The following is a 22664-nucleotide window of genomic DNA, read 5'->3' as shown; positions in this document are numbered from 1 at the left end:
ATAAAGAATAAAAAACGGTTGATCCCCAAATTCTTTTACCATTGAATTCTTCACAGGTTCTCTAACAATTAATCCTTTATTAAGCCTCCAACAGAGCTAAACCATATTGACACATGCGCTGATCTGATTCAACTGAAACTCACCAGTAAAGCATGCGTCTACTGATTTAATCAATACCAACTTTGTTCCATGCGTATACTCCATGGGAATGCTTATCTCTTCTCTCTCTCTTGAATCATGCACCCAAGAAATTAATTAGAACAAAAAATGCGAACTAACTAAGAAACCAAAGTTTAAGATAAGGAAGACTCTCAATCATGCGTTCAAGTACAACCTCTCACAAAAATCAGTTTTCCAGTATATTAGACTATTAAAATAACTGCTGTAGACAATTAAAAATAGAAACTTTTATTGACTGAAACATCAGAGCTCAATGAGAAATTACAAAGGAATCAACCAAAAAGGTTTAGTCTTCCATGCGGAGGCAAAACAAAAGAATTACAAAGAAGAAAAGAAACTAAGAAAACCCTATGAAGTTCTCCCTTTCTCCTTGATGCTTGTGTCCTTTTATAGGTTTTTCTACTCCAAGGATCTTGGGAAAATATTGTAGTTTATATTTTGTTAACAGTTTCCAACTTTCCATAATTCTTGTATTTTGCAGAAGATTTGTTTTCAATTTTGTTTATGAGATATTGTAGATTTTATTTTCTCTTTCTTCTCCTCGAATTTTGTTTTTTGTTTTGGTTTAAGAAGCAACTTGAACTTTTGCATATTTGGTCCATTCACAAAGGTAGATGCTTCCTCCAGATAATTTTCTCTAAAAACACAAAATTAACAATAATAATAGTCAAGACCCAAATAAACCCAATTATATGAATTTGAATTAAAACAATGAATTTATTTATTATTATAGTCTAATAATCCATGATTAAAGCTATTGAGTGTGAATAAATATATGCTCATCATACCCAATATGCAGTTGGTCAAAGAAAGTTTTATCTTGGGTAGAAGTTTGTTCTCATGTCTTGTGATGATGTTGGTATTATTGAAAAACTTATTAAAGATAATAAAGTGTTTATCCGAGGTTGTTCTCCCTGAGCTCTTCCAAAGTTGCTAAGGTGGTCGAGCTTGGGGTATGGTCTAATGGTGGTTGGGTTTGACAATTAGCTTGGAGAAGGAGTTTCTTTTAATAGAAAAAGCTTATGGTGAGTCATTTTTTCCAGGTATTTCAATGGTTGAGTTTTGACTTGGAAGAGACGGATAGATGGGTTTGGAAGAATGGGGAGTTCCCAACTTATACGATTAAATCTGCATATAATTGTTTGAGGAGGGGTCGAGAAGGGGAGAACGTCTGTGTGTACAAAAAGCTTTGAAGGTGCAAAGTTGTGCCTTCTACACTTGTCTCAGCTTGGAGGGTGATGAAAAATAAGATTGCTACTAGGGTCAATTTCGAAAGGTGTGGGATTACGATCGAAAGTCTTATGTATAGTTTTTGTGGGGAGGAGGAGGAGTCTTGCCGCCACTTGTTTTTTGAGTGAAAAATAGCTTGGATCGTTTGGAGTCAATGTTTTGCTTGGCTTGGAGTGACCTTCGTGATTCACAATGACCCACTGTAAAATTTCTTTAAGTTTAGGATGTGTAATGCTACTGATTCAGTTAATGACGTTTGGGAAGCAGTTTGGATTGCAGTAGTAAGTGAGATTTTGAAGCACATGAATAATATCTTTTTTAAAGAGGGTGTGGTTGATGTATTAGAATTGTTTGTCATTGTTTCTCTTATTCTAACTAGTGTCTTGATCCTTTGGTTTGTATGAGGCTGGTTGCTTGATGTATTACTATGTTGGGTAGCACTATAGTTGGTTTTTGAGGTTTGTCAGGTGTTTAATTAGTTGTCAGATGGAGTTTTTTTTTGTCTGATCGAGGGAAACTAAGGGTTAATTTTTGGTATAAGGGTTTGACCACCCCTAAAGTGGTTCATATTTATTTATTTTTTCTTACTGATAAAAAAAACAATCGATACTAGTGAGTCCAACACGATAATATGCAGTGTATTAACAACCTTTGAGATCATGTTCTTAATTAAGATGATGAAGAAGGTTTTAGTCTCACTATATAAAAATGTCAAAATTACAAGTTTGGTCTTGGATGAAGAGAAATAATAAATTCTTTAACTTATACTATTCTGACTGAGTACTTTATCCTCTAAATTGTTTATATTTCTTATGATTCTAGTATGCTGATTTATGATATTGTTTTGGCTTGGTTAGTTGTGATTGATTATGTGTAATGAGTTTTTGAGAATTTGTTTTGGAAATATGTTACACAAGGTTTCTGTTTATGTATGTAGTATAAGAAGGGCACCGGAATGGACTTAAGCATGGAAGGGGGTGTGAGGCAAGGATGGAGATATCTTTAGGGAGGGCAAGGCTAGAACCCCTTAGATATTGTATAAGGTCTTGATGTTGAAGGCTGAAGCCTCGGATTGCAGGAAAAACAAGGAAGTTTTTTCGGAAATGGAACTAGCATCTAGCAGAAGTGGTGCCTTGAAGGAAAAAAGCAAGGATGAAAGACTTAATGGAGGAAGGAAGGTGAAGGAAGAACTGTGTTTATGCTGAACTGGAATGCGGTATAGTGAAATCTATGTGAAGTTGGAATTATGCAGAACAAGCTTCTGTTAGCAGCTATGCCAAAACACCAACTGCCACTGTCAAGAAGTTTTGCTGGTTTTCTATTTTATTTTGCAGAATTCAAACTTGCTGCATAATTCTGCAGGAAGCATAGAATTCCAAATGTTATGGTTTGTTGGCGAAGATTGTTATGTTTATGAATTTATAAACAAGATGGTTAGGCTATAGGTTCTTATATAAGAGTTGAAACACTTCTAAAATGTTTTTTTTAATTTATCAATTTTTTGTTGATAAATGATCCGATCGGTCATCGGTAGTCGATGACGTCAGCATCAGAGAACCACGTGGACCACTCGCCGGGTGACACGTGGACCAGTTGGCAGAGAGGTCAGAGGGACGATCGCCAAGAGAGGTGATCGGTGGTCAGTAATCAAGTGACCACCAACAGATCAGGCGGTAGAGAGGTCGGGGGACAGATCATCCGGGAAGGTGATCGGTGGTCAGTAGCCAAGTGGCCACCAACAGATCAGTTCTCAGACTAACGCCTGAAGGCAGAACGCGAGAAACAGATAAACACTGATCAGTCATCGGGGTATTGTCATCGGGGTCTCGTGTTACACGCAGTTAAACTGGAAATGAGGTTCCCAGCGAGAGCGTTACGCATGGATCTCGCATGTGCACACCTCAGGGAATCATGCACGAGAGTGGCCTGAGGGGACTAGTAAACCAGCCAGTGGTTGGTGATTCCCTCAACCCATTACGTGCATGGCATCGTGAAGGGTAAGCTGTATACGCAGAGAGCAACGCTTGGTGAGTGTGCCTAGACCAGCCACACCCGACGTTCTCCCAAGAGTATGCGATCTGCCCAGATAAGAGAAACATCCTACGTTACTCCGCGAGGACGTAACTTAGGCCCACAAAGAGAAGCGCTAGAGCCCTTCCAGTAAGTGACGCGCGTGTGGTTAGATGTGAGTTGCAGGCCTCCACGTGTCATCATCTGAGAGGGGTGCGGTCCAGACAAAAGAGCACTCCGTACCACTAAAGGTACAGACAGGCGCAGCCAAGCGCAGAGACGCGCAGACATGCGCAGACCCTCACGCTCCCCACTGCTGATTCTGAAGGTACGCTTTCTCTGAAAAGCATAACAGGGTTCTGACACATGCCAGAAAAGCATAACAGAATTCTGTTATGCCCAGAAGCAGGGAAAGAGAGATAAAAGAGAGAATCAGGGGAGAGTGGGAAAAAGGAGAAAAAAGGGAGACGAAAAACAGAGTGCAAGAGTTTTACACACACATTACTAGTTTCCAGTTTCTGGTGGTTCTGTTGGACTAACTTGATCGTCGGAGTGCAAACGGCCGCTAGAGGCGCCGTCTGTGTGTTTTGCAGGTCACGCTTGGAACACCAAGAGAAGGTCCTGAGGGTGATTCTGCGGAAGACACAGTCGCGTAGACAGGGCAGAGAGTGCTACGAAGCGATTCCTCCCCGTTCGAGTTGCCGGCAGGATCATTTGGCGCCCACCGTGGGGCCCGAGTGAATCGTTGTCCCATATATACCACAGTTTTAAAGCTTACCAGAGTTTAATCAGTTCTTTGATAGAGAAGGATGCCTAGAAACAGACAACCATCACCTGCGCCATCCGCTGACGAAGGAGCTGTGACAATGGCGCAGGTCCTGGAAATGGTGCGCACGCTGCAGGATAACGCTGCAGCGTCAAAAGTTGAACAAGAAAGGATGCAGACGGAGTTGGCTGCGTCGCAAAGCAAGAACGATGAGCTGAATCGTGTCAACGAAGAGTTGAGAAGGACGCTGCAGGCGCAGAGGGAGCACGTTGTTGACGAAAGGGAGTCTAGGCAGCCTTCACCTCCAAGGGCATTTCCCATGCCATTCTCCCCTGAGATCATGGGAACCATGGTGCCTCCCAACCTGGTGGGGGTAAAAGCGTCGTTCAAAGGGGTAGAAGACCCGGAGGCGCATCTGACGGCATTCCACACCCAGATGATGTTGTCTGGGGGCTCAGACGCTGTGTACTGCAAGATGTTCATGAGCACATTGAGCGGAATCGCCATGGAGTGGTTCGTGAGTTTACCAGAAGGGCATATCACGTCTTTCTCTCAGTTCTCGAAGCTCTTCACTGAACAATACATCGTCAACAAGGCACCTGCAGTGGTGTCCTACGATCTGTTCGACGTACGCCAGTACCAAGGTGAGTCGCTGAAGGACTACCTCAACCGCTTTGGGGCACAAGTGGTTAGACTGCCCAGCAAAGATGAAGATATGCTGGTGCACGCGTTTAAGAAGGGTGTGCTGCCTGGCCTTTTCAGCGAGTCTCTCATCAGGAGCCATCCCAGCACCTTTGCAGAGATTCGACGACGTGCGGTGGCGCACATAGTGGCAGAAACAGAGGTTTCTGAGAAGAGGAGAAGTGCTGCACCACCCAAGCCGCGTGGAGGGCAAGGAAAGCCACAGCAAGGCAGGGTGCATGAGGCCAAGGAGGGGAAGAAGGTGCGGGAAAAACCTCGTCCCTATGCACCAGGCAAAGACCAGAGCAAGGGGCGCGCAAGGGAAAATAACGCACCCCCGAGATACAACTTCATGGTGGGATTGGCGGATCTCATCGCCCTTCCTGCCGTAGCGGCAAGACTACGAGTACCAGAGAAGACAGATAAGGTACTTGGAAGGAAGAAGAATGAATGGTGTGAGTTTCATCAGGCCTTTGGCTATACACTTCATTCCTGTTTGGCGCTGGGACACCAACTGGCAGAGTTGGTGAAGTCTGGTTTTCTAGCAGATTACCTGCGTAAACCGCAGGGTGATCGCGCGTCAGGATCCCAAACTGGAGAGCAACAGCATGAAGTCCCTGTGCATGGGGAAGTGCAGACGATCGCTGGAGGCTTCTCTGGTGGGGGATGCACAGCTTCACAAAGAAGGAGATACACTCGATCGGTGATGGCGGTAGATGCAGTGAATGAGAGTCATTACCCTGAGGTGGACATTATCTTCAGGAAAGCTGACCTACGGGACATTGTCCCGCACGACAACGACCCTGTGGTCATTTCTCTCATCACAGCAGGAAGACGGGTGCATAGAGTACTCGTAGATCAAGGAAGCTCGGCGGATGTCATGTTATGGCCAACATTCAACAAGCTACAGTTGTCCCCTGATCAGTTAAGACCGTATACTGGTTGTCTCTACGGTTTTGCAGGGGACCAGGTAGAGGTGCGGGGATACATCGAGCTGAGGACCACGTTCACTGACGGAACAACAGCCCGCACTGAAAAGATAAAGTACCTAGTGGTGAATGCCCCTTCTGCGTACAACGTTTTGTTGGGTAGGCCCACACTCAATAGACTGGGCGCAATACCATCGACGAGGCATATGAAGTTGAAGCTGCCGTCGATGGAGGGGACCGTGATAACCATCAAGTCGGATCAGGCTGAGGCAAGACGCTGTTATGAGAACAGCTTGAAGCAAAAAAGAAGTGTGTGCCATGTCACCACAAAACCACCACCAGGCGCTCAAAGGATGGAGGACGCTGCGGTGGGGGGCTCTCAGGTAGCCCAAGTTGAAGAAGAAGAGGAAAGCACAATCACTCCTCGCGAGTCAGGGATTGCGAGAGCGGTCATTGCCAGTGAGAGAAGGCCCCACCCAGCTGAAGGATGGGTCGAAGTGGACATCAGGGGAAGAAAATTCAAGTTGGGGGGATCCCTCATTGAAGAAGAGCGAAGGCTGATCATGGGTGTGATTGAGAAGCACATGAATGCCTTTGCATGGTCAGCATCCGACATGCCGGGAATCGACCCCGATTTCCTCTGCCATCGTCTATCGATGGACCCCATGGTTCGACCGGTGCGACAGAGGAGAAGGAAATTCAACGAGGAGAAGAGGAAGGTGATCCACGACGAAGCGCAGAAGCTCCTTGTCGCAGGGCATATCAGAGAAATCCAGTACCCCGAGTGGCTAGCGAATGTGGTACTGGTGCAGAAGGCAAGCGGCAAGTGGAGAATGTGCGTGGACTTCACTGACCTCAACAAGGCGTGCCCCAAGGATTCTTACCCCCTACCCAGTATAGATGCTCTAGTTGATAACGCCTCGGGGGGAAAGCTACTCAGCTTCTTGGACGCTTTCTCAGGGTATAACCAGATCAGGATGCACCCAATGGACGAATGCAAGACCGCGTTTATGACGGAACGGTCTTGCTATTGCTACAAGGTCATGCCATTTGGGTTGAAGAATGCGGGGGCTACCTACCAACGGCTCATGGATAGGGTGCTCTCGCCCATGCTGGGAAGGAACGTACACGCCTATGTAGATGACATGGTGGTTACGTCCCAAGAGAAGAAGCATCATGCAGCTGATCTGGAAGAGCTATTCACCACCATTGCCAAGTATAGGCTGAAGCTCAACCCTGAGAAATGCATATTCGGTGTGGAGGCTGGGAAGTTCTTGGGTTTCCTCTTGACAGAGCGAGGGATCGAAGCTAACCCGGAGAAGTGTGCGGCGATCGTGGCAATGAGGAGCCCAACAACGGTGAAGGAGGTGCAGCAGCTCACCGGTCGCTTGGCAGCACTGTCCCGATTTATGTCCGCTGGTGGGGAGAAAGGTCACCCATACTTCCAGTGTCTCAAACGCAACAACAGATTTCTCTGGACACAGGAGTGCGAGGAGGCTTTCGTCAAGCTAAAGGAGTACCTGGCGAGCCCACCAGTCCTGCGAAAGCCCCAGGTAGGCATCCCTCTTCGTCTATACTTTGCTGTTACGGAGAGGGCAGTCAGCTCAGTCCTGGTGCAAGAGCAGGACCAGGCCCAGAGGCCTGTTTACTTCGTGAGTAAGGTGCTGCAAGGCCCTGAAACAAGGTACCAGGCCCTCGAGAAGGCTGCTCTGGCGGTGGTGTTTTCAGCCAGAAGACTCAGGCATTACTTCCATAGCTTCACAGTGGTCGTGATGACTGATCTGCCTATCCAGAACGTATTGAAGAAACCTGATGTAGCAGGCAGGATGGTCAAATGGGCAGTAGAATTGTCAGAATTTGATATTCAGTACGAGCCCCGAGGACCGATCAAGGGGCAGGTGTTCGCGGACTTCGTAGTCGAGCTATCATCCATCGCGACACCTACAGAAGGGCTAAATTTCCGATGGGTGTTATCGGTGGATGGCTCCTCTAATCAGCAGGGAAGCGGCGCGGGAGTCATCCTGGAAGGACCAAATGGGGTACTGATCGAGCAGTCCCTCCGCTTCGCCTTCAAAGCTAGCAACAATCAGGCGGAGTATGAGGCCCTGATCGCAGGAATGTTGTTAGCAAGAGAAATGGGAGCAAGAAATCTGCTGGCCAAGAGCGATTCGCTACTGGTCACCGGGCAGGTTACCGGGGAGTTCCAAGCAAAGGACCCCCAGATGGCAGCCTACCTGGAGTATGTGCGGCTCCTAAAGGCGTCCTTCGCCGAGTTTGAGTTAGTGCACGTGCCAAGAGAGCAGAATGCCCGAGCAGACCTGCTTGCCAAGCTGGCCAGCTCAGGCAAGGGGGGGAAGCAGAGGACCGTCATTCAGGAGACCCTGAAGGTGCCGCGCGCGTTCGTATCAGACAACCAGGTGCTTCACGTATGCAAGTCAATGGAGCGTCTAACGATCGGTCATCGGTCGTTGACCCAAGAAACGCTAAGAGCACCGAGGGTGAGATCGCGACCCTCAAAGACCGATGAGTCGATGGAGGTTCATGCGGAGAAGGAACCCGACACCTGGATGACGCCATACCAGCTATACTTAGAAGATGGTGTACTCCCGCTCGATCTGGCAGAGGCAAAAAGAATAAAGAGGGGTTCAAGTAAGTTTACTCTTATAGATGGAAGCCTATTTAGATTTGGATTTTCTCACCCTGTGCAGATCTGTGTGCACGGCGAGCAATGCACCAGACTCATGTCTGAGCTGCACGAGGGGGTGTGCGGAAGCCACGTAGGTGGCCGCGCTTTGGCAAGTAGAGTACTCCGCGCGGGGTACTACTGGCCAAAGCTGAAGGAAGACTGCATAAGGTTTGCTCAGCGTTGCAAACAGTGTCAACTGCATGCAGACTGGCACAAGGCACCCCCTGAGGAGTTGAGGTCCATCCATAGCCCGTGGCCATTCCATACATGGGAGATTGACATCCTAGGACCCTTTCCCCTGGCGGTAAGGCAGATGAAGTTCCTCATCGTAGCCATCGAGTATTTCACCAAGTGGGTGGAGGCAGAGCCAGTCGCACACATCACCGCACAGAAAGTCGAGCACTTCGTCTGGAAGAACATTGTCTGCCGCTTCGGAATACCCAAGAGGCTGGTTTCCGACAATGGCACCCAGTTCACGAGTCATCAGCTGAGGAAGATGTGTGAAGAGTTGAAGATACAACAGGTTTTCGCTTCAGTGGAACACCCACAAACCAATGGGCAGGTGGAGTCAGCAAATCGAATACTGCTCAGGGGGCTGAAGCGAAGAATAGACAAGGCCAAAGGAGGCTGGGCAGAGGAGGTCCCCAGGATTGTATGGTCTTATCACACCACCCCACAGTCCAGCACCCATGAGACACCCTTCAGCCTTGTCTATGGGACAGACGCCATGATTCCTGTGGAAATACAGGAGAGCTCCCCCAGATTCCTGAACTTCGTTGCTGAAGAGTCCAATGAAGAGCGTAAGGTGAATCTGGATCTGCTAGACGAAGTGCTGGAAGAGGCCAGAGTCAGTGCTGAAGCTGTGAAGAGAAGAGTGGAGCGGAGGCACAACTCTAAAGTGAGGCCCAGGCGTTTCCAGGAAGGTGATCTGGTGATGAGAAAGGCGCATCAGAATGACATGCAGAACAAGTTATCCCCAAAGTGGACAGGCCCGTACAGAGTGGTGGAGACATTAGAGAACGGAGCCTATCGCCTAGAGACTTTGGAAGGAGGAGCAATCCCCAGAACATGGAACGCCACCCATTTAAAATTTTATTTCAGTTAAAGTTGTACAGTAATAGGCGTTCTCGCGCTAAAAGACACATGTTTGTATGTGGTGGAAACAGCTGAACAGACAAGGGGGCACTCTTTTCCCTAAGGAGGGTTTTTAACGAGGCCACCCAATTAAAGAAAATTTCCAGCATATAAAGTGTGCTCAAGTATTAAAAGTTAAAATCCTCCTTGCCCCAGGTGCAAGTGCAGGTGATTGGTTAGACCCTACTTGCCCTAGGCGCAAGTACTGGCACCGATCTAAGTCTTCCTCACCCCAGGTGTGAGTGCAAGCAGTTAAAGGTTTGAAAAGCCAGGGGTGCTAGTAAGACCAAGGGAGGAAAAGGAAAGGTTTTGACAAAACGTCCTTACCCGCTTGGCATACACCAATATTGGCCCAGTAAGACTCTTAGTCCGAAACCCTTCTCACCCCAGGAGTGAGACAGGGAATGAGCGACTCAACCCGCCAAGGGGTGATGACCTTGGGGAAAGTAAGAGGGGTTAGCGAGAAACACTTTTCTTTCCCCAAGACGAGGCCTCACCTTGAGCGATCGATGTCAAAGTCCTTTATGCACTTAGCGTTAGAGCGACAGAAAAAGCTAAGTGAAGACTAAAGAGCGATCACTGATGAGTCGTCAGTAATTGGCTAGTAGTGCAAAGCAGCGCACGAGGACTGTTAAACACCAAGCTGAGGGAATAGCCAGTCGTGATCAAGTAGAAGCAAAAAATAAGAGAAGCAGATCGCGCTAAGCCTAAGCTGGTTAACACTTAGTTGTGCGCAAAGAGTAAGAGAAGCAGATCGCGCTAAGCCTAAGCTGGTTAACACTTAGTCGTGCGCAAAGTGAAAGACGAAGCTCAAGATCGCGCTAAGCCTGAGCTAGTTAACACTTAGTTGTGTGCGAAAGGAAAGGTAAAGCCCAAGATCGCGCTGAACCTAAGCTAGCTAACGGTTAGTCGCGCACATAAAGATAAGTGAAGTTCAAAGAGAATACAAGGGAAGAAACTTATGCAACAAAAGAAGCATTGAGAGTTTGTATTCACAGTCAAGTCTTATACAAATTTCAGTGTGATAAGAAAATTGTGCAGAAATTAAATTTACAGAGAAAAGAAGGGTTTAAGGAGCAGGGGGAATGAGCTTTCCATCCACCACTTCGTGGTAGATGCTGAACTGCGAGAGGTCCAGGTCCGGGAGAACGCATTTGATTTGCTCGAGTGCTAGCTCGAATCCGTCTGTAAGGGCATCAGCACCCACGTTCATCAAATCGGCCTTCTCCACCTCCAGTTCTTGCTTTGAAGCCTCCGCAGCATCCCTCTCAGTGGTGACGGCAGCAAGGGAGGAGGCAGCCTCAGACAGTTTGCCCACCACCTCCTCAAGTCTTTTCTCCCCCGCAGCAGCTGCTTCTTTAGCGGACTCGAGTTCCCCCAATAGCTGAGTGTTCTGTTGGCACAGGGAGGAAGTCTCGGCCTTAAGCTCCACCACTGTGCAGTCCAAGGAGCTAACAACTTCCCCCATCAAGATCTCTGTCTTGATGGTCTCTTGGACCTGCGCTAGGTACTCACTCCTAGCTTTCTCCACCATGCCCCGCATCAACTCCACAGATCCTTGGGCAGCTTCAAAGTCACTTCGCAGTGACTCCTTGTCATGCTCAAGATCCTTCACCCTCTTCTCCAGGGCTAGTTGCTTATGATGCTGGGTGGAAAACTCCAGAGAGAGCACCACCTGCTTGGCCAGGTGCATATCCACCTCATCACCACTCCACTCAACAAGCTCCCGGTTGCTTATGAGTTGTCGGACCAGGGTGATGACCCTGTTGAAGTTTTCGTGGTTGGCCCCAGAAGTGCTTGGGCGCAAGCTGGACCCCCCACCTTCAGCAGTGGCAGTGGGGATTGGCAGTGGTGGTGGTGGACCCCCAGCAAGATGAGCAGGTGGACCAGGTGATTGGCCTGCTGGGGGGGAAGATGGCAGTTGGGAAGTTGGAGGCAACTGCTGGCCTGTAGAAGGAAGGTTGGTAGGCTCTGAGGCAGTTTGAGCGCAGGGAGGAGGGGAAGACCCTTCCTCTACTTCCACCACCTCAATCTCTCCAGGCTGGAGAGATGAGGCCCCCTCAACTGCTGACCTTTTCCTTTGGCGGTGCACCAGAGGAGAGCCTGAGCTCCCCTCTTCAGTTGAAGCAGCAGTAACAGCAACGGTTGAAGCGGAAGCCTTCACCAGCCTCTTCCTTTTCTTCCCTGGCTCGGGGCCTTCAGCTGGCGCGACCGAGAGTGGAGGGGCTGCGATGGGCTCTGTTGTGGAAGAAGAGGAGCCAGTGCCCTTGGCTCCCCTACGTTTGGCAAGCTCCAGCAGAGCCAGCTTCCTGTCTTTTCCCGTCATCGAGTCTGCATACATGGAAAAAGGAAAGGTTAGATGGCCAAGTTATGCAGGTAAACCAAAAAGCACATAGAAACATGCATGAGAAGAGACAAGTATCCTAAGAGGTGCAAGAAGAGCTACCTATGTATTTTTTCAGAGCCACCACATCAAATTCATCTTTGATGAGGCGGGCGGAGTTGTACTTGGCCCCCAGGAGCAGCGCACACAGCTCGCGCTCATAGGGTGCCATAGCTTCGAGGTCCCTGGATTTTTTGAACTCGACTCCAGGAACCCAGTAGAGGGGGTACCCCTCGAGCAGGCTTGGACTTTGAGGGGTAGCAGATATCATGTAGAATCTGCCCTTCCAGTCTTTGAAGGATTGCTGGTACAGGCCCAGGAGCACCCGTCCAGCAACCCCGTTCAGGCTCACCCAGGACCTGTCCCAGGGTTCTTCGCTTCGAAGAAGTAAAGGAACACGTCCACGGAGGCGTTGTGCCCGAAATGACTACAGAGGATTTGAAACGCCCGGATGAAGGCCCAGGCATTTGGATGGAGTTGGCAGGGCGCGACGTTTAACTCCATCATCAGCTCCTTTTCGAAGAAAGTGAAAGGGAGGCGCAGCTTTAGTCTTTTGAAAATGGCGGAGTAGATGAAGACAAAGGGCACCCCATTGGTGGCCCTGTCATCTACGCAGATAGGCATCCCTCGAGAAGGGATGCGGATTTGAATGTTGAAGTCATTCTCCCTGTCGATGGAGCAGGAAGGCTCATCGGGGTTGCGACTTAGCAGGGACTTGATATGGCCCTCGGGCAGTAGAGTGGAGGTTTCGGCGAGCAATGCCAGGGGAGCCCATTGGTAGACCCTGGCATTGTCATGGTAGGAGGTAGCCACAGGCGGTGGTGGAGCTGGCGCACTCGCGGAAGGCTGTGCACCAGAAGAAGAAGCAATGACGCGCGCAGTTTGTTTCAAGCGAGCCATCGTGAGATAGCTGAAAATGGAGGAAAAACGAAAAGTCAGAATAAATGGGAGAAGGAGGAATGATGAATGTTTCGGTGAAAGCAGAAAAGGGAAAGGAAAAGGAGATGCCCAGATGAAAAGAAGAAGAAGCAGAAGCCAGAGTAAGAGCCTGAAAAAACCCTAGCGCGGGTTCGAGAGAGGGAAATGGGGAAGATGAATGCATGATAACTAGAATGATAAATGCAATCGGTAAAGATGACCAAAAATGGGCCAGAAGAAAGAAAAACCATACCTTTGAATGATCGCAGGAGATTGGGAAGCAGAGAATTTGAAGAAAGATGGGTGCGCAGAAGAAAGTTCGCAGAGAGTCTGGGAGTTGAATGAAGAAGATGAAGGAACAGTGGAAGGGCGCGCCAATTTGAATAAGAGAAGCGCTAGCGACGCACAACGCTAGCCGTTGATGGCGCCACGTGTCGCGAGATTAAGAGAGGGAGTCCAAACGTTAAAGAAGCAGCACGTGAGGTGGCACGTGAGGCGGCCCCACTTGCCACGTGGACTGAAGGCACGACCACTTAGTCTCTTCGCTGAGAACGAGTTCTCGACTCGAGACTGGGGGGCTTGTGATCCGATCGGTCATCGGTAGTCGATGACGTCAGCATCAGAGAACCACGTGGACCACTCGCCGGGTGACACGTGGACCAGTTGGCAGAGAGGTCAGAGGGACGATCGCCAAGAGAGGTGATCGGTGGTCAGTAATCAAGTGACCACCAACAGATCAGGCGGTAGAGAGGTCGGGGGACAGATCATCCGGGAAGGTGATCGGTGGTCAGTAGCCAAGTGGCCACCAACAGATCAGTTCTCAGACTAACGCCTGAAGGCAGAACGCGAGAAACAGATAAACATTGATCAGTCATCGGGGTATTGTCATCGGGGTCTCGTGTTACACGCAGTTAAACTGGAAATGAGGTTCCCAGCGAGAGCGTTACGCATGGATCTCGCATGTGCACACCTCAGGGAATCATGCACGAGAGTGGCCTGAGGGGACTAGTAAACCAGCCAGTGGTTGGTGATTCCCTCAACCCATTACGTGCATGGCATCGTGAAGGGTAAGCTGTATACGCAGAGAGCAACGCTTGGTGAGTGTGCCTAGACCAGCCACACCCGACGTTCTCCCAAGAGTATGCGATCTGCCCAGATAAGAGAAACATCCTACGTTACTCCGCGAGGACGTAACTTAGGCCCACAAAGAGAAGCGCTAGAGCCCTTCCAGTAAGTGACGCGCGTGTGGTTAGATGTGAGTTGCAGGCCTCCACGTGTCATCATCTGAGAGGGGTGCGGTCCAGACAAAAGAGCACTCCGTACCACTAAAGGTACAGACAGGCGCAGCCAAGCGCAGAGACGCGCAGACATGCGCAGACCCTCACGCTCCCCACTGCTGATTCTGAAGGTACGCTTTCTCTGAAAAGCATAACAGGGTTCTGACACATGCCAGAAAAGCATAACAGAATTCTGTTATGCCCAGAAGCAGGGAAAGAGAGATAAAAGAGAGAATCAGGGGAGAGTGGGAAAAAGGAGAAAAAAGGGAGACGAAAAACAGAGTGCAAGAGTTTTACACACACATTACTAGTTTCCAGTTTCTGGTGGTTCTGTTGGACTAACTTGATCGTCGGAGTGCAAACGGCCGCTAGAGGCGCCGTCTGTGTGTTTTGCAGGTCACGCTTGGAACACCAAGAGAAGGTCCTGAGGGTGATTCTGCGGAAGACACAGTCGCGTAGACAGGGCAGAGAGTGCTACGAAGCGATTCCTCCCCGTTCGAGTTGCCGGCAGGATCAATAAATAACAAGGTAAAAGAAACTTGAGAAGACTTTTGTAAAGATCACATATATAAAAATAAATAGCAAAACAAGTAAATATGAAAAATAAAATTAGTAACTCATATTTAGATTTTTAGTTATATTATCAATAATTTCACCTTTATTATATCAATATAAAGGTATATATAACCATACATAATTCACACATTTATCATACATATAAATATATATATATATATTTATAATTAATTACATAATTAATTAACACATCAACATTCTATTCAAAAGGTAATTGAGCGACCTCATCTCCTAGAATTTTGTTGGAAGAAGATTATTAAGCAATCTCATGACTCGATGACTCGAGTGAGATATCTACCCAAAGCATAATTAAATATTTATCTCTTTCTTAATTAAATCTCTCACTTTGAATGTTTATTGCTCAAGTGTCTTAAATTTCTCCTAACAAATTCTAAAGCTTCAATGACTATTTTCACTATCTTTTAAGAGGTTATGTCATTACTCGAGCGTTGTAACATATTTGAGTGGTTATAAGATTTCAAAACTCTTATACACTACCATGAACTTCACTTAATCATCATATTACTTATGTGATACTGAATGAACTCATTACACAATGTTTAGATGTTCCTTGAGCAGGGAGCTAACACTTAAGTCCAAATCAACCATTTTCAGCAAACAAAAAAAAATCAATCAAAACTTAAAAAAAAAAAAAACTCTAAAACTCATCTAAATAATTTATATTGAAAAATTAGTTATAAAATTGACTAAAAACACCATACATACTCTATTTCATTCCAAAAATCATACTTAAAATTAATTATTGATTTATTTATTTAAAATTTATCTTTAAATAAAAGTCATCTTAAAAATATGGATGGTTAAATTGTTTAATATTAAACGTGTACAAATACTAATGTTAGCAATACATTCTAGTGAGATGGAAAAATTATGACAGTTAATAATATCTGGGTATTTAATAATGAAAATCAAAGAAAAACAGTCCAAGTTTTATCCCTTTATTTAATGCACCATGTCAAACGTATATAATTAGATTTAGGTCATATCGCGCCACACAAAATTAAAAACATGAAATTCAAAGGAAACAGTGCAGTTTTAATCCCTATTTTATTGCACCATTTGAAAGTTGCACTTGTAGAGCTATTTGAAAAAATTATTATATTAAAATACTACAGTATAACAATAATATATTAGGAAAGGAAATAAATCCTATCAAATGCAGTAATACAAAAAAAAAATTATCTTTTTTTACTTCAATTTTGAAAAGAAGAATTGTTTTTGGGATAAAGTTAACACTTCTACTTTAATATATATAAAACAAGGATAACGTTAGTATAATGATATGACATTCGGTGTTCTTTTGTCATTTCATTAGGGTTTTTAATGTTTTATGAATTTTAAGAAAAATTAAAAAAATAGATATGTTTAAAATAGATTACTAATGTGAGTAATTAGTGTCTTGGTATAAGATTCAACATTCTAATTTCTCTAGAAATAAACAACATCTGTTTTAAAATAAGTCTTTTAGATTTTTTATAAAACAGGAAGTTGTATTTTAAAATACATTTTTCTACTTTTAAAGTAAAAAATAACTATATTTTAAAATAATATTTCATCATCAATGTTTTTGTTTTAAAAATAATTTATTCATCGGTGATTTATTTTTAAATATTTAGTATAACTTTATCCAGTTTGTGTTATTTTCATTGAACTCTAAAATTATAATTTTTAAGATTTCATTGATGTTTTAAACAGGTGGAGAAATAAATACGAAACAATATAAACGTTAAAACAATTATTGCGAGAAACATATAACAAATGTCTACAACAAAACCTACAATAAAGGTGTACCCTAAAACTCTATTATTAAGTAAAGATTAATATTTATTTAATAATCGTGTTTCGTCCTTTAAATTGATAAATATTAATATTTTAATTATTTAAAAAAAATTATGTTTTATGTATATTTTTATTAAAAAGCTTTTTATTTTTTTTGTTATAAATATTAATATTTAGTGTGATTATATTTTTACGGGTTGTGAAAATATAATCAAAATATAAAAACTCTTAAGGATAACACCACCCACCAACTCAAAAAAATATAATACCTAATGAAAATGTTTTAGAAGGTCTAATAATATTTTACATATTACCTATTAGAATATAAGAAATACACCAAATTTGTAAAATTCAAAACTTTAATGATAAAATAAGATAAAAATTAATTTAAATAATAATTTTTTAAAATGATAATACAATTAAATTTAAAATAAAGAAATCAAGGTTAAACTTTTCTTAATACACACATTCATCATAAGGGTTTCTTGATCGAACAAATTTAATTTAAAAATAAAAAACTCTAGTCAATAAAACACCAAACTTCATTCTTATTCTCCTAATTACATACTTCAATTAGGTTGGCGGTTAACAAATAAAAAAAAATTAATTAATGGAGTATAAAACTATTTAACTTTTTAATATGTTTATTTTATTATAATTTTTTTATTGTAATATGTAATGTTTTACTTTTAATTTATTCATAGTTAGTATTTTAAAGTTGAATAATTGTTATACAACAAAAATATTTTAAAACGATAAAATCCAAACTAATGTATATTTCAAAAGGCTAAATTGAATAATTAATTTCAACCGAACTTGAATTTTTTTTTTTTGATTGAAATGATTTTTTAGTTTAAAATAGAATAATTTTGTGTTTAAGGTTTAAGATGTAAGATAAGAAATGTGAATTATTTAAATTTGTAGAAGGAATTTTGAAATTGAGTTGTAGCGGCAAAGATAAAAAAAATGACTGTTTTTCACGTGATGGCCCACTGAGTACACAGCTGTATTTGCTAACATGCACTCACTTTTCCGTTTGACCAATCACAATGCCAGTCTGTAAACTAACATGCTGTCCCCACCTCCACGCCACTGCCACCTTCTATTTCTCTTTCCTACATAACATATCAATCATACCACCTCTTCCAAACAAATTCATGACAAAAAAAAGTATAACTTACTCAAAATTGTAAATATTTCTTTTTACCAATTCTCATAATAAACAAGACAAAAATTGTATTATTTTAGTGTAAAAATCTCCTTCTTACAAACACGTTAGAATTTAAAAGAAAGTATTAAAGTTTTTAAAATATATTCTTAATGTTTATTCATCATAACCATAACTTGCATTCTCAATCATAATTTATTAATTCTCAAAGATGTTTTATAGTTTGTACGTTATGAAATCGGAAACCAGTAGGTGATCAAATAATTAAGTCTATTTAATAGACTAATTTTGTTGGTAATATTGTTAATACATTAAAACATGTAAAGTAAAGAAAGATAAAAATAATGAATCATGAGATTAAAAACACAGACACTGAATGTTGTGTCTTAAGGTCTCCATTATCTTCTAGTACAGCAATTTCTAAACAAGTTGTTATAGTTAAAACTATTAATATAACAAAATTACATAGTTTATTATTCTATTAAGAACCTAAAATACAATGTAAATTATGTGTGGTGGGTGACATGAGTAATGACAGTAAGAAAGTAACAATTAATGAGATGACATTATGGTGGTGTGAAATGAACTAAACAAGAAAGGCAGCAATAGTAGCCTGTTTGGTACTTATTTAGGTTGAAGATGAGAGAAAAAGGTAAGTGGTGAGTGATGCAAAGGAAAATTGATTTGTGGTGCTTTTTGGACGGTTACACTGTAAGTGACCACAGAAAAAGACAACGTTAGCCTACCTCTCCGTCTCACGTTGTGGTGTGGTCCAAACTTCTTTCTCTCCACATTTCTACTCTCTTTAATTTCATGAGACTATGATTTTTAAATATAATTGTTTGCATTAGCAGGTTGACGTACTTACTAAATTATGCAGGAATTGGTGTTCTTGCGAGCGCAAAATCAATCTCAGCCTCACAACTTCTCCTCCAACACCTAATCATTTCATAAACATCTACCCTTTCTGCGTCTGACAAAATCATAGAATATAATGTTGGTTTTGTTTCGATATCAAAAATCATATGAATTATGTGAGCCTTGGACTTTGGAGCCCGTGGGTGGGCCATTCTCCCTCTATGTTTGCTTTCACCACACATACATATACTCACAAAATAATACTAATGACCAGAGAATTAAAGCTGGCATATGCTACTGGATATACTTAAAGTTTATTTACTTTTTTCATAAAAGATTAAATTTCAAATCTTAATTGTTTCTATTGAAAATTAATTAATTTGAGAAGTGCAATTCTGTGCAGAAAATATCTCAATAATTAAAATCATGGAAACCAAAAAGTCTTAGAAAGAAAATGGTGCATTATCTTACCAAAATGTAGTAATTAGTATTATTGGAGTTATCCATAGGTAAGGTAAGCATAAGTTTGTAGTTTTTACTAAGTATGAAATTAAAGAAGTCCTCTCGTGACCTAATTATAAATGAAGTATGAAGAACTTGAACAGGTCTAACAGATTCCTTAATTACCAAATCATATTATATAATAATAACTTGATTAGCAATAGTTTGTTTGAAATTGACATGAGCCATATCTGCTATCTGGGTTAACATAACCCACTCATTGTTTACAATATCGAGTTTCAACCACTAAAATGATCTCATGATTTGGTAGAGATGTAATTAAAAATTGAAAAGCGGTGCCGGCCCTTAGTAAACTTATGAATAAAGTCAAAATAAAAACATTAGTGATGTACACTTTTTTCCTTTTTTTCTAATTAATACAGACCTAATCTTTGGTATAAACTCCACCTCCCAAAATCATAATTCCTTTCAACTCTACAAACATTTTGTTTTTATGTTAATAAAAAACAAATACCAATGTTTTGCTACCTAGTACCAACTGCCTATAGGATTCAAATTACATAAAATTATAATGTATATGTTTTTAATAGAATAAAGTATGGTTTTTGATTTGTTCCAAAATATATATATATATATATATATAATTTTATTTTATTTTAAAAACATTATTTTCCAGTGACATGAATATAATTCTGATTTTATATTTTTTACTCTTCAAATAATTCTGAAATTTTTTTATTGAAATTTTTACATGGAAGATAACAAATAAAAATATTTTATAATATATAAATAAATAAATATAAATTTAATTTATTAATTGATGTTGTAAATTTAATTTAATTTAAAATTTATTTTTAATATAATATCAGAATTATTAAAAAATATTTTTTAATTTTATTAAGATATTAAATTATTTATAAATATATAATTTCACCTAAAATAAGACATTCACTTTTTAATATTTAATACTTTTGTTGGATTATAAAATATTTCGACGATAAGGTATTTAAATGGATGATAATGTCATCATTAAAAAACGAATGATTGTTAGCTAAGTTGGCAAATCATATGCTTAATATATAATCCAAATTCATTTGTGTATTTGCTTTCATTAAGGAAATTCGTAACACACACAACATGTACCTGATGCAGATTTTACAAGTTATTCATTTTCATTACCATTTCAGTTCCAATCCAACTCTTAACAACTACTATGCACGACATTGTCTAATTTAAAATTTGTGGCAGTTTAATTTTTACGGATCACATATTCCAACAATTATATTAGAATAATAAGTTAATAAGATGAAATTTGATACCTAGTTATATTATAAATTGATTAATAAAAGCCTTTTTTGTTAACACTGTAATTAAATTAAACAAACAAAGGGTGGCAAAAATAAAATGAGCAGAACAGACCAAATTAATTAAAATGAACTTTTAACTTTTGTTGAAGGAAATAACAGTGATTCCATATGCACGATCCACCCATTTGAAAAAAACAATAATTGAGGGACCAGAGGATGGATAAAAGAGGGAGATTAATTTAATTCTCTAAATTTCTGATTAATATTTTCTTGCTATAAAAGTAAACTTTATACAAAATCTCAAAATTACTTTATTCAGTTTTGCAACATTTATGTTATTTTTTTATAAACAAAAAAGCATTTTACCCACGTGTTAGTAGCGGTGTTCTAATAATGCCTGTTTTTTTTTTTTTCCTGTGGGTCACTGACAGACTCAATAGACTCACAGTGCTTATCCTCTTATCTCGTTCATTATATTATGATGAATTATGCCCTTATAATTACAGATTAAGTATTACTTTGGTGTTATAATTAACACTTTCATTATCTTTATCACACGCGATATAATATAATATTACAGTAGCACATATACATGTCATTCACAAATTAAATAATGAGTGCAAATTGGGCAATTCCGAACTATCCAGATAGAAAACAGATCAAACCATATTCACTTATCAACGACTGACGTGGCTCTTATCCATCTGGGACACGTGTCTATCGTAGAACAGCTATAGCCGAAAGGCTTCGCTGGATTAAGAGCATGGAGTAGTGGTGGGGATATATCATTATACCAAATATAAAAAATAAAAATAAGAATAAAATTGAAAAGGAAAAACAATTGATAATTTGAAATGAAGAACGTGTCACAGGCTGTCAAATAGGATTATTTCTTTTCTGGGTTGGTATTTTTTAAAACTTGATTCCTGTCATTTTTGGAAGTATTTCTTAAATTGAAAAAATATGAAAATAAAATAACCGGAAACCGGATAGAACCGGTGGACTCAGAGGCAGCTATGTCTCGGGAGTGGGTATATAAGAAGCAACGGAGCGAAAACCAGTGGCAGCGAAACAGAGAGTGATTTAAGTGAGTGATCGGTATTCACCTGATCTTTCACCAGTCGTAATCATCACCGCCGTTGATTGAAGATGCCGATCAGAAACATCGCCATCGGAAGGCCCGAGGAGGCCACTAACCCCGACACATTGAAGGCGGGTCTGGCTGAGTTCATCTCCACCCTCATCTTCGTGTTCGCCGGCTCGGGTTCCGGCATCGCCTTCAACAAGCTTACCGACAACGGCGCCGCCACACCTGCCGGTCTCATCTCCGCCTCCATCGCCCACGCATTCGGCCTTTTTGTCGCCGTCTCCGTCGGCGCCAACATCTCCGGAGGTCACGTGAACCCCGCCGTCACCTTCGGCGCCTTCATCGGAGGCAACATCACCTTTCTCCGCGGTGTCGTCTACATCATCGCCCAGCTCCTTGGCTCCGTGGTGGCCTCCCTCCTCCTGGCCTTCGTGACCTCCTCCGTAAGACCGTTATTACCGTTACTTCACGTAACTAACTTTTAATTTGTGGTGTTTGTGAACTAATAAGAGTTTTGTTCCTGTGCTTGACAGACTGTTCCCGCATTTGGACTCTCAGCTGGAGTTGGAGTGGGTAACGCTTTGGTGTTGGAGATCGTGATGACCTTCGGTTTGGTTTACACTGTCTACGCTACCGCCATTGACCCCAAGAGAGGTAGTTTGGGAACCATCGCACCCATCGCCATTGGTTTCATCGTTGGCGCTAACATTTTGTTGGGTGGGGCCTTCTCCGGAGCAGCCATGAACCCTGCAGTCACATTCGGGCCCGCCGTTGTTAGCTGGACCTGGACCAACAACTGGATCTACTGGGTTGGCCCTCTCATCGGTGGTGGTCTTGCTGGGCTTATCTACGAGGTCGTCTTCATCAGCCACACCCACGAGCAGCTCCCAACCACTGACTACTAGACCCAGAAATCACAAAAATAAACAAAAAAAAAATCTGTATCATTGAATTTCTCTTCGATCTTCTTCTGTGTATGTTCTTTTCATTCTGTTTTTCTTCATTCTACTTTCCCGGGTTGTTCCTTTCGTGTTGAATCGGTGGGCGTTGATCTTTGGTTGGATGGTTGATGATCATGATGTTCTCTTTAAGTTAAATTATTACCATTTGTGCATCCTCACCATTGAATGTATCATTATTCGGGTCTGGTTGGTTGTACCATTTCACTGCGGCTTCTTCTCTCTATTGAAAAGCTTTCCTCTCTTTTCCTAA

The 22664-nt window shown here is 42.2% G+C and overlaps 1 protein-coding gene across 1 annotated transcript; it reads left to right on the top strand.

The window, feature by feature from the left end:
* The first annotated feature begins 21430 nt into the window (after positions 1 to 21430).
* Positions 21431 to 22664, top strand: GAMMA-TIP (gamma tonoplast intrinsic protein). Its single transcript, XM_068618534.2, has 2 exons — positions 21431 to 21895; positions 21986 to 22664. The coding sequence occupies exons 1-2, from the start codon at positions 21515 to 21517 to the stop codon at positions 22355 to 22357; spliced, it is 753 nt and encodes a 250-aa protein (XP_068474635.1). The 5' UTR covers positions 21431 to 21514; the 3' UTR covers positions 22358 to 22664.

This window comes from Phaseolus vulgaris, chromosome 1, assembly GCF_051622355.1.
Source record: "Phaseolus vulgaris cultivar YP4 chromosome 1, ASM5162235v1, whole genome shotgun sequence".
NCBI classification, from domain to species: Eukaryota; Viridiplantae; Streptophyta; class Magnoliopsida; order Fabales; family Fabaceae; genus Phaseolus; species Phaseolus vulgaris.
Note: the sequence above shows the minus strand (reverse complement) of the source record. Positions and strands in the feature narration are given on the sequence as shown.